The sequence below is a fragment of the Piliocolobus tephrosceles genome, chromosome 14 (genome assembly GCF_002776525.5).
Source record: "Piliocolobus tephrosceles isolate RC106 chromosome 14, ASM277652v3, whole genome shotgun sequence".
Taxonomy (NCBI): Eukaryota; Metazoa; Chordata; class Mammalia; order Primates; family Cercopithecidae; genus Piliocolobus; species Piliocolobus tephrosceles.
In genome coordinates this window covers 91,659,559-91,672,543 of record NC_045447.1, presented here as the reverse complement: position 1 = coordinate 91,672,543, position 12,985 = coordinate 91,659,559, and the positions used below count along the sequence as shown (strand labels likewise).

The window sequence follows — 12,985 nt, the reverse complement described above, 5'->3', positions numbered from 1 at the left end:
AGTGAGTTGGCGAAACTCACTCACCTGTCGGAACCCGGGGCCTGGCTGCCAGAGCGCGCAAGTTACAGCAAACTTCGGGCCGGGACGCCACAGCCAGGGAGGCAAGTGTGGGGGCTGCTCCCTGAGAAGCCAGCTCCCACCCCCTGCTCCGCGCCCCCTGCTGGCCCCCTTTCACTTCCAGGCTCCTTCGGCTTGGGGTGCCTAGAAGGCCAAGTCCAGCAGATGCCAGGGCTGCAGGTTCGAGATGCTCCGCCTCCTCCTGCCACTTAGAGCCACAAGCGCTAGCGGGAACCTTTCCACTTGGTCTTAGTCTGCGGTCACTGCTGAGGTTTTCAGAACTTTCCAGGCAAAGGCCAGCCAGGTCCTTTGCCTCCAACCCACTCCGCGCCTACCTCCCGCCTGGGGACAACCTTAGGCCCAGGAGATCCTACTCCCCCCGGAGCACCGACGTTCCAACTGTCGTCTGCGCCCCCTGACTGCTGTCCGGCTCCTGTGCCAAGGGGCGCTCGCATCTTCCCGGGGCCAGCAACACTCCCAACTTCTCGACTCGCCCTCCTCCTCCCCAGAGCGAGAGTGGGGCAGGCTGAGCCCGGATCCGGGGTGCACTCGAGCGTTCCCGGCACTCGGGATTCGCCCCCGCCTCAGAGCCGACTTTCGAGGGGGAATTGAGCCTCGGAGGTCCAGGCCTGTTACTCCAAAGCTCAAATCGGCCCCGGTCTTTCCACACCCCTGTGCCCGTCGCGTGCTGGCCGGGTGAGTGGTCGGGCCGAAGATACCAGTGCTCGGGGACGCGTCGCCCCGTCGGGTGCTGAGCTGAGCCCACCATGGCCGGCTGCTGCTGCTGCCTGTCGGCGGAGGAGAAGGAGTCGCAGCGCATCAGTGCGGAGATCGAGCGGCAGCTTCGTCGGGACAAGAAGGACGCGCGCCGCGAGCTCAAGCTGCTGCTGCTGGGTGAGTGGCTGCGTCTCCGACCCCCGCGAGCCGGGCGTTCCCCTCCCGAGCCTTCCCGGCCGCTCTACTGGCCCGGACCCGCGCGGCCCTGGAGCCCAGCGGAGTGCAGGACGGCTTCCTCCTCCTCCACCTTGGAGCTCACGGATGCCAGCAACTTGGGGCCTTAGGGCGTCTGTTCTTTACATCTCTGGCTGGGCGACATGAAAAAGCACACCCTTCCCCTGCCCCCAAACGGGACAGGGACCTGTATCACTTGACCTCTTGACTGCTGTACCCTATGTGTTTCGGCGTGCCCCTCTCCCCAAAACCCCCTCCACTCCTCCGCCCGCAGCACACCCAGCTTGGGGTCTGTGGTGACCCACATCTTGGGTTCAGGGCTGGCTCTGACCCGCAGGCTTTCAGTTCTAGATGAAGCATCTTGAGAATTTACCATGCGCCAGACCGTGTGAAGTTCTTAGGGACATCATCACCTGGTGATGCGGGCAGGTGATATCTCTATTCTAGAGAATTAAAACATGGAGGCCTGGAGAACTGACCAACTTGCCCTGGTGGAGAAAAGGCAAAACCGATGCTAGGTCAGCTGTGGGGGTGAAGCCCATGCCATTGCTGCTCCTCTGACCGTGAGCTCCTACGCCTGCCCCCCATGGCCAGGCCTTTGTGTTTGCAGCAGACCCAAACCTCCCTTGCTCATCTTGACTCAGTGTGTCCACGCCCTAGGATTTAGGTTGGCTGCCCTGGTGCCTCTGGCAGGTCTTCATCCAGCTCTTTTGGTCTCTCTGCAAAGGTCTGGGTAGGACATCCACTTTCAAACACAGAAAGAAAACAGTTGAAGGTTTGCCCAAGTTATGCCATGAGGCGAGGATCCCACCTCCTCAGACTTTCTAGAACGCTGTCAATACATTTGCTGTTTGAGGAACATTTTATCTTTCTTTCAGACCATGGTATCAGCTGTCAATTTTTCCACAAAGATTTCAACTTTTCTTCTTTCATCCCTTTTGAACAGGAATCTTCTCTTAAACCATCTGTCTATTTCATCTTTATTCCTTGTATAGGTGTCACCCTCCCAGAAAGCTTCAAGGAAAGAAAAAGTTGATCTAGTGAATGTAGTATGGAGAAGGCTCTAAGCCAGTATAGCCTTCAGACCTGGGCGGAAGAACCCCCTTACCCTTATCCCCTGGGTTTAAAGGGCCCAGTCTGGCCTTCTGGGGGTTGCGGGGGGTGTGCGCCTCCCCATAGACCTGGAAGTCTGTATGTCCAAGGGGGCTGGCTACCCAGAGATCATGCTGCCCCCTCCCTCCCAAGACCTGGATGGAATACCCAGCCCAAAGGGCCCCATACCACCTTCCAAGGCCTGAGCCCTAGAAAGGGCAGACCTGATCCCTGGACAGCTCACAAAGGGGCAGCTGTTTGCTGGGGCATAAAAGAGTTTGGAAATGTGGGCTGGATAGGAGGGGAGGGAGTCCCCGTGGGTGCCCAAGAGGCCCCTCTAGGAGAGAGGGAGCTTGGGTGGGGAAGGCAAGGGGCTCTGTTCATTGGCCAGGTCTGCTGTTTCTGTGTCTGGCCCATAACTCTGAAGGGTCTGAAAATTCTAAGTTGTCCCTGGCCTTCTAGGCTGCTATAAAGCTACTTTTGTCAAGGGAGGAGGAATACATGAGTTTGCTAGCTTGATTAACACTAGAAAATAACTAGGAGGGGGGGTTTTGTATTTTTGCCCTGAACCCCACAAACCAGAGGGATTTAGTTGCATATGTACTTTTTTTAAGGGCAGGCTGAACCCTATTTCATTTTGCAATGCTTTGATTTGTGTCAACATATGAAGTACAGTGTCCAGAATATACCAGGAGCTTGACAAACGCTGGCTCTCGCTTTGAAAAATTGTGCAGTCAGCTGAGCCATACTGTACTGGTAATAAGCCTGTTTGTTTGATGTAAAATGCTTGCATTGACACACAAAATAGGGGAGGAATGTTTGTAGGTAAATTGTTTGCCTGAAAGTCACATTCATCAGGGTGACCCAGGGTCTTCATTTCCCCAGGCCCTTGCTCCAGTCCTCCTCCTACCGCCTTGCGACACTGTCTGACCTCTGAACACCCCCCATTTTCATCTTGCCGAGTTGTGACTAGTATGTCCCCTTAGTGAAAACTTTCCTGTGAAAAATACAGTTTCCAAACCACACGGAGCTGTTCAGAACTCCAAGGATGGACTTCAAAACCTCTGATTTATTTCAGTCTGTACAGTCCTGGGGCACAGCTCCATTTCTTCTCAAGGAAGAGCCAGTGACTCAGAGGAGAGAGGAATTTTGGGGGAGGGTAGGCACTGTTTTGTCTGAAGTCATGCAACTTGAGTGAAAAATTCACCCATCTCTCTGGTAGGTGGATTAGAGCATCCACTGTTCAGGTGTCTCAGTTAAAAACCCCACTTTGCAAATGGAAGTTTGGAATCCTTTTGTGGAGCATGGGATGACCTCCAAAGCCACCGTCTCTTTCAAAATGAAGCATGCTTTTGCAACAAAATGATTTTAGGATGTATCCGAAGTGCAGTATCCTGTTTCTGCTTAATAAAAGCATGGGTTAGTGTCTACTAGGGAAAGATAAAAGCTGTTGTTTGGTTAAGGCTAATAATTGCAAGATGTTGGTGTGACGCCTTCTCATCAGAAAGAGATGGAGAAAATAAAGGAGATGGTTGAGTTTAGTAGAAAGAAATTTCTTTTCAGTTCCTTGCGTAAAAGTAGGACAAAAAAGTTCTGATAAGAACATTGGTGAGTACTGATCAGCATAGGGAGAAAGTGTCAGGACAATAGCTATTAAATAAGGGAAAATGATTTCTTTTATTGATTTTCCTATTAAATGCAGATTGGTGAAGTATGGCTTGTTAATTGGGTTGAATGTTTTAATTCTGGATGCAGACCTCACCTTGGAGCTCTCTGGAAGGAAGAGGAATTAGTATTTAACAGATACTGGCTGAATTAGTTTGCTAGGGCTGCCATAACAAAATACCACAGACTTGGGAGGCTTAAGCAAAGGAAGTTAATTTTCTCACAGTTGTGGAGCTGGAAGTCTAAGAGCAAGGTGTTGGCTTGGCAGGTTTGGTTTTTCTGGAGGCCTCTTTCCTTGGCTTGCAGACAGCTGCCTTCTCCCTGTGGCCTCACATGGCCTTTCTTCTGGGCATGCACATCCCTGTCTTTTTCTTTTTCTTTCTTTTTTTTTTTTTGACACTCTTTAGGTTGGAGTTCAGTAGTACAGTCACGGCTTCCTACAGCCTTGACCTCCTGGACTCAAGCAATCTTCCCACCTCAGCCTCCCTAGTAATTGGGATTACAGGTGTGAGCCACCATGCTGGGCTTATTTTTCTTTTTCTTAGCTTTTGTTGCCTAGGCTGGTCTCAAACTCCTGGGCTCAAATGATCCCTCTGCCTCAGCTTCTCAAAGTGTTGGGATTACAGGTGTGAGCCACTGTGCCGGGCCACTTCCTTTTATAAGGACACCTATTGTATTAGGGCTCCACTCATTTTAATCACCTCTTTAAAGACATTATCTTCAAATACGGTTACATTCTGAGGTACTAGTGGTTGGGATTTCAACGTGTAAGCTTTGGCGGGAGGACTAAATTCAGCCAGAAACAATAGTGTAGAGATGAAAAATGTAGATTCTTAGGCCAGTCTGCCTGGGTTTGAACCCTAGCCCTATAGTGTCTTAGCTGTGGACTGACTTCTCCAGGCTTTGGATGGCAGTGAGTGCTCAGTGTCAGCTGTCATCACTCTGTTTTTGAGTATCTTCAGGTCCTAGAAAGGTGTCGTTTTCCATTTTTAGTTGACCAACTGTGGGTTGCATAGAAGTTTGTATAAATTGTTCTGGTAGTGCTTTAATAGAAATGTTTTGCTTTGAGTTTCCCTTAGTGTTTTCTGAGCTTAAAATCTCTCTTCCTACTTACACTAAAAAAGTTGAAAATCTGGTCCCAAAAAGTTTTACTGGATTGGTTATAACAAGATCCCATTTTAGAATTAGCTATCATGTTCCTGGGCAGGAAGTCCATTCCAGAAAATGGTGCAAATAATGTGAGTTTCAACATAGAAAGTGACAACACTGGCTGGGTGCAGTGGCTCACCCTGTAATCCCAGCACTTTGGGAGGCTGAGGCGGGTGGATCAACTGAGGTCGGGAGTTCGAGACCAGCTGACCAACATGGAGAAACCCCGTCTCTACTAAAAATACAAAATTAGCCGGGCATGGTGGCACATGCCTGTAATCCCAGCTTCTCGGGAGGTTGAGGCAAGAGAATTGCTTGAACCTGGGAGGCAGAGGTTGCAGTGAGCTGAGTTTGTGCCATTGCACTCCAGCCTGGGCAACAAGAGCAAAACTCTGTCTCAGAAAAAAAAAAAGAAAAAGAAAGAAAGAAAAGAAAAGAAAGAAAATGACAACACCTTCCCACTCTGTGAATTCCCACTCTGTGAAGGAGAAAAGGAATGAAATGGTAAATATGCCCACGTTCCTTTATCTGAGCTTAGTTCAATGCAACATCCTTTTCCAAGGTGCCAGCCACAGTGCAGGGATTCCTTCCCAAGGGCTGAGTTGGAGAAGGACAGTTCACAAATAGCTGTTGTGAGGAAGATGGTCATAAAAGCTTAGATTAAGAGGTGGAACAGGCAGAGTGTAAAGGGGGAGCCTCTGGAGGAGGCATCATCTGAGTGGGCCCTGAACTATGGGGAGGGTAAAATGCAAACTGTTGTCTGCGTGTGGGGGCTTGGGAGAGACATGCAAAAACTCTCTTCACCATCTAGGGAAATTTCTGAGGATAGTAAATGGTGTTTTAAGGATCTGGGATCATATGAAGGATCCCTTGGGGGCCAGATTTCATTGAGTTTTTGTGTTTTGTTTTATTTTTTGTTTGTTTTTGAGACAGTCATGCTCTGTTGCCCAGGCTGGAATGCAGTGGCATGGTCACGGCTCACTGGAACCTCTGCCTCAGCCTCACAAGTAGCTGGGATTATAGGCATCCACTACCATGCCCAGCTAATTTTTTAATTTTTTTTTTTTTTTTTTTTTTTTTTTAGTAGAGACCGGGTTTCACCACGTTGGCCAGGCTGGTCTCAAACTCCTGACTTCGAGTGATCCGCCTGCCTCAGCCTCCCAAAGTGCTGGGATTACAGGCATGAGCCACAGTGCCTGGCCTGTGTTTTATTTTAACCAGTTATGGGAGTATTGTGTTCACTCTAAAATAGACATTAATACAAAAATGCTTGCTTTTTTGCCATAATATGCTTCAGAAAGGAGGATTGTGTGGTTTTGTCTGTGGCTTCTGTTCATCCTGGCTGGAGCAAACCAATCTCACCAGATAGCTTGCTTCCATCCATAACACAGCAGTTCCTGAGGCCTTTCAAGAGGCAAATGCACGTACCCCTTCTTCTGTCTACTTTTAAAGGAATATAGAATCTTTTGAAATACTGGACTTTTACCCTGTACACCTTTGCAAATCATCTTTATTGAATACAGTAAGTCAGCAGCCTGAAATGTACACTTTGAGTTTTGACAAATATATGATCATAATCTAGAAACACTTCCATCATCCCAGAAAGTTCCCTGTGCCTTTGCAGTCAATCTTTTTTTTTTCTTTTTTTTTTTTACTTTTTATTTGGAACTGATTTAAAATTTATAAAGAATTTGCAGGAATAAGGATAGCACAAACAACACAGGTATGCCCTCTTCCCTTGGCAATGTTTGAGGGTAAATTATATGTATTGTGGCCTTTTTTTCCCTAAACACTTCAGTGTGTTTTTCTGAAAATAGGGATAATCTCTTACATAAGCGCAGTACACTTATGAAATGTCAGTACATTTCACTTTGATGCAATATTTGTGTCCAATCTATTATACATATCCCAGTTTTGTAGGTTGACCCAGTAATGTCCTTAGTGGTGTTCCCCCACCTCCAGTACAAGGTCCAGGGGAGGCTCAGGGATTGCATTTGGTTCTCGTATCCTTTTAGTTTCTTTAATCTGAACTTTGCCACAAAGTCATTGCTTCTACGATTTGAATTTTTGAAAAATACAGTCTCCTCTCCCTTTTTTAACAGACGGTTTCTTATTTGGGATTTAACTGGTGATTTTCTTACGATTAGAGATTACAATTGTGCTTTTCTGGCTGGAACACTGGATACGTGCTGTTGTGTCCTTCTCGGGGGTGGCATGTGGAGGCACACCGTGTCCACCTGCCCCTCTGTGGTGGTGATAACTCTGATGACCTGGTGAAGATGTTGTCTGTTTTATCCACTGTATCATAATTTTGTGGAGTGACACTTTATAAGGTCATGTAAATACTCTGCTTCTTATCAAAATTGAGGGGTCATTGATGGTTTCCACCTGATCCAATCTATAATATGGTGTCTGCAGAATGATTTTCCAACTCCAGCACTCTCCACATTTACCAGTTGGCACTTGACATTCTACTGCAACAGCCTTACCTTTGCCCTTCCTTCCTTCCTTCCTTCCTCCCTCCCTCCCCTCCCCCTCCCCCCATGCAAATTCATAAATTCCTAGGTTTTTTTCCCTCAATGATTTTTGCTTCATTACTGTTCTTAATCATTTTGGTGCTCTAATTGTATCCGATTTGTGCAATGAGATCCTCTTCAAGCTGACTCCTGTGTCACTGTGACATGCCTCTGTCTTTTTTTTTTTTTTTTTTTTCTTGAGCATTTCATTGTTTTCTGGCATAACAACATGCCCCAGGCTCATCTTGTACCAATTCTTCTGCAGCTGGGGAAGAACTCAGCCATTTCTCAGAGGGGCTGTGGTTCCTTTTAGTGGAGAACTGGATCTTTTTAAAAAATGTTTAAGCCATTTGAAACAAAGCTATCAAGTCCCTAATTCAGATCAATTACTAGTACAGTATCCGTATACCAAAAGAATCAAGGTGCTAAATCATGTCATTAGAGGATGAAATTTTTGAGGCTTTAATAAGTCTTAAGCAGTGGGCAGATATAAAGTGGAAAAATCTGACAGTGGAGTTTGGCAAAAAGCAATGTAAATAAAGTCTTAATCCTCAAATGGTCTTTTTTGTTTGTTTTTCTTTTTAAAAGATGCCTTCTAGTCTATGTCATCTTTTGCTTTCTCATTTCCCATGATACTTAAACCACAAGGGGAAAATACCACTGTAACAACTCCCATCTGTAGGGCTATATGAAGGGAGGTCATGATATTGGGGAGTAGGAGAGGGATTATCAGTGAATTATTGCAGCAAAGCTAAGGTGATACTAAAGACAGTTGAAAATTAAAGAGGAGACAATAATTTATCAGAAGGATTGTCACCAGGGCGTCTCATGCAATTCAAAGAGGATTTGAATAATAGAGAAAGAGGAAGTGCCAGGGCAGTTGGGTTAGGGGACTCTTCCCTAGGCATAGCCATCAACAGGACTTGACTCCATCCCCTTCCAAGCTTGAGAGCTCTCTCCGCCGACGTTTAGCCAGGTCGTGGCATCAGGATGCACTCCTGGATCAATCAGTTCTGGCCAGGGGATGTGCATCGTGGACATGACTATCACCTGAGTGCAGATGGCCGGGGACTGGGATCCCTGTGAGCCAGGTAGCCACAGCTGCAAATACTGTTAGAGAAAGAAAATATACTAGCGCGAATCCAAGGGCTCTAAAGTTGGAAGGGACCACAAAAGCCTCTGCCAGAGCCCTCACATTCATTATGAAGATTGGCTCTCTGCTGATGGGTAAATTAGCCATACTGGCCAAGATTCTTGATTGTAGATCATGTAAGCAGAGTAATAATTTATTAGAGTGGAAGCAGGAAATAGAATTAATGGAAATTGGAGAGGAGGCTCAGCAAAAGGGCAGGATTTAAAGGACTCTGGACATAGCAAACACTAGTACCAGACAAGGCTGTTAAGGACACAGTCAGGGGACTCCACCACCTGCCAGTCACTGCTGCTGCTCGACACTTACATTCACAGCAGAGCTGCAAATCACCTGTGACCATCTTCTGCACCCTCGTGTCACTTTCCAAAACCTCCATCTGTCTGATTGTACTGAACTACCACATTGTTGGGGAGAGGCGGTGTGACATCGCGGTTAGGAGAATGTTCCTTGGGGCCAGCCTTGCTGGGTTTAAAATATAGGCTCTTCCACTGATAAACTGTGTGCATCCTTGAATGTACATTAGTTTCTTATTCTGTTAAAGGGGAATAACAACCCAATGAGGTAGATACTATTATAAGAATTAAATGAGTCATTTTTAGAGCGTTTAGAATAGTGCCTAGCACATAGTACTATTTATTTTAGGTGTTTGTTAAGTAAAATTCTGCCAGTCTTAGCTTTCTACCACAGGGAAAGGGGGTGGGCTGCTGCCTCCTACCTTTCTTGAAACCCTTCCCCCAGAAGATAAGTGCTCAGATGCTGGGCAGCTCAAAATTACAAAGATCCACAACAAAAATGTGAGATTTTCCATAAAATAGCTTTTCCTAAATGGATTGGTAAAGGCAGACTCAAAGAAAAACTAAATGTAAGCTTTCAGACAATGGAATCATGAAAAGAAAAGGAGGCAGATGTCTTTAAATATTAAGATATATTTAATATTGCTCCAGTTAGTTTGAATTTGTTTTTTAAAATCATGCCTTTATTCTACAGGGCTATGAAAATTTCACACATGTATCCTATTATCCCAGGAAACTCTCACAGCCCATCTGCCAGCATTGTCTCTGGTGTTAAACATTTGCCAAATCTCACCCCTTCTTCCCCTATCCAAAGCTGCAATTCACCTGCGTTATTGCAGTGTCCTCTTGATTTCCCACCCCACATTTGCCCTTCTTTGGTCCATTTAAAAACTTAGATTGTATTACTACCTTACTTAAATTCAGTGTCTTTTACTTACACTTGGAATAAATGCCAAATGCCTTCCTACTTCTCAGAATGTACACAGGGTCATTCTCCCACTGGTTCGCTGGGCTGAAGCCACACTCACCTTCTTTGTGTTCTTCAGACGCAACATTTGTTCCCTCTGGGTCTTTAAGCTTGCTCTTTTTTCTGCCTGGAACATTCTTTTCTGTTCCCCACTCTTGTTCCATGTACTTGGCTGTTTCTTCCTTATCTTCATGTCTTGGCTCAAAAATTCTTCTCTTGACAAGGCCTTTCCAGATCATACTACCTGAAATCATCCTTGCACCGTTTACTCTTAGTTGTCTGGTTGTATAACTTGACTTTATTTCTTCATAGCTGTTATCTTGGAATTTACCTGATATTCTTACTCTTATTTGCTTACTTGTTGGCTTGTCTGACCCCCAATAGATTGCAAGCTCCGTGAGAGTGGGACTGTGCTGTCTTGTTCGTGTGTCCTGGCTCCTGAACCAGTTTTGTGCCTGGTGCAGTGTTTCAATAATGACTGGACGGTACAGTGTGAGCACTGAAAGCCAGAATGATACTTGACCAATCTGAAATGAGATAGGCTAGTTGACTATCAAATATGAAATATTCTTCCATGAATACATGTTGATATACCCATGTTACAGAACAAGCAAGTGCTCTTGATCATTCAGAGTCCTGTTAATTACTTCATTATAAGACTACATTTGATATTTAATATATTGATCTTCCAGTATTTTTTCAGAATAAACTTGCATATATAAAACCAGGCAGTGGCAATAAAAGCTAAAGTTTTCTAGAATATGAACACAAAAGTATTACCTATGTGATATGCCTCCTGCTGGTACTCAGTATTAACAACAAAAACAATTTTTCTTTTCATGGTTTACTGAAGCCTTGACCTCCTGTGCTCAAGCAATCCTTCCACCTCTGCCTCCCGAGTAGCTGGGATTACAGGCATGCCACCACAACCGGCTAAGTTTTACATATTTCTTGGGATATGGGGTCTTGCTATTGCCCAGGCTGGTTTTGAACTCCTAGTATCAAGCGACCTTCTTACCTCAGTCCTCCAGCATCATTGGAATTATAGGCATGAGCCACTGCACCCGTCTCAACAATTTTAACAATAGAATAGATAAGTTAAAATATACTTAAGAAAATTACTTATGAGGTTGCTGATAGGATACAGAAATTCATTCCATATGTGGTTTGAATTGTGCAAAATTTAAATTTTCTCTGAAGTTGATGGATGAGGTGAGGTCAACATCTACTCAATTAATGGCCACTGCAGGTTTCAGGGCCAGGTCTCCTGTTTTTTTCCTTTTTCACTGTGTGCTTCTTAGGTTTAAAGAGTCCATTACAGCAAGAGTCAAGGTAAAGGAGACAGTGATATTCTTGGAATTGTGGAACAGAAAGGAAATTAATAGCAAAGAACAGTGAAAAGTGGTAAAACTTAGGAAGTTGAAAGTTCAAGCCAGCAGAAATCTGATTAGTTCATGACCCAGTACCTCATAATGGGAACTATTTTTTTTCTTCAAGAAGTTAGTACTCCAGGAGCTGTAAACACCACCGGTAAACGTGTTTTGAGTCCATAGCTCTTCTCCCACCTCCTCTTTCCCCAGATCCAAGAAGTAGTGCCCATTGCACTGCCAAATCTGCTATCTGGGCTCAGGCCATTCATCTACCATTGTGAGGTCCTGACGGAACTACCATGTACATCCCAGAAGGGCACGTACAGAAGACAGTCAACAGCATGAAGACCCTGCTGGCGCTCCTTCTCAGAGTGGCGACCTGATGTGTGGCCAGAACTTGGCACCATGAGATGAGCAGTATGTTTAGGCTCTGGGAACTGAGTTTCTTTTTTTGGTGAGGGGAGGCTCTGAGTTATTGGGTATATGACCAGGAGCAAGACATTTCCTCTGAACCTCAGGGTCCTTACCTGTAAAATGAAAAGGTTGGATCAGATGACCTCTGGGGTCTTTCAAATTCTGTCATCAGATGTTTTCTACAGGTGGTTCTTAAAGTGTGTTCCCAGGATCTGCAGCATTGGCATCAGCACCTCCTGGGACCTTGTTAGAAATGCAGTCTCTTGACTCCCCATCTTAGCTGTCTGAAGCAGAACTTCTGGAGTGGAGTCAGCAATCTGTAGTTTAATAAGCTCTCCAGGTGATCCTAATACACACTCAAGTTTGAAAACCTCTGTTTTATGGCATTGGCCTGGAACTCAGGAGCTGGTCAGCCTCTGATTGTCACACTGGGCTTTCAGCAGACTTCCAGGATGCCCCTGAGACTAATCTGTCTAGGGAATGCTTTGTTTGCTTGCAGGTGAAGAAATCTCTCCCTCGTCAATTTGATGAAGGGACTTTGAGGGCTAAGCTGGGTAATTTGTAGGGGTCTTTTTGCATTTGTCCCAAGGTGCCAGGTTGGTAGACAGAGGAAGAGCAAGCACCTATGTATGTTTTACCTTGGCAAGAATTATTTTAAAAAGTAGCAAATGATCATGTTTGCACAGATCCTTGTACTTGCATGTACTCTTCAGAAAGTTGTGCTTCTAAAAACTTCAATGATCTTATGGCTAATAACCATTAGGTAGTTATATTTCTATTAATGAACTTAGTTGTGCTGAGGAACCATATTCTAGTACGAGCCATCATATATCAGTCTTCTCATTGAAAATTCACTCTCCGTGGAACATTGGCTGGTGCTGTGGTTTGAATGTTCATCTCCTTCAAATCTCATGTTGAAATTTGATCCCCAGTGTTGGAGGTGGGACCTCTTGTGAGGTGTTTAGGTCGTGGGATTGAATCCCTCAAGAACAGATGAGTGCCCTCTCTTGGGAGTGAGTTATCTCTATTAATTCTTGAGACAGCTGGTTGTTCAAAAGAGCCTGGCACTTCCCTACCTCTCTCTTGCTTCCTCTCTTACCATGTGATCTTCCTCCTTCCCTCCCTCTCTCCCTTCCTTCCTTCTTTCCTTCCTTCCTTTGTATTTGTGAGACAGGGTCTCACTCTGTTGCCTAGGCTGTAGTGCGGTGGTGTGATCAACTTCTGTCTCAAACTTTTGGGTTCAAGGGATCCTCCCACTTCAGCCTCCTGAGTAGCTGGGACTATAGGTGCATCAATATGCCCAGCTTGCTTTATCTATCTATCTATCTATCTATCTATCTATCTATCTATCTATCTAT

The 12,985-nt window shown here is 45.5% G+C and overlaps 1 protein-coding gene across 1 annotated transcript in view; it reads left to right on the top strand.

Moving 5' to 3' along the window:
- Window positions 1-296: 296 nt before the first annotated feature.
- Window positions 297-12,985, top strand: part of GNA14 (G protein subunit alpha 14) — a 228,873-nt gene continuing 216,184 nt past the window's right edge. The window contains exon 1 of the mRNA XM_023213421.2: window positions 297-951. Coding sequence (XP_023069189.1) covers window positions 825-951 — 127 coding nt within the window. The 5' untranslated portion in view covers window positions 297-824. The remainder of the gene's footprint in view (window positions 952-12,985) is intronic.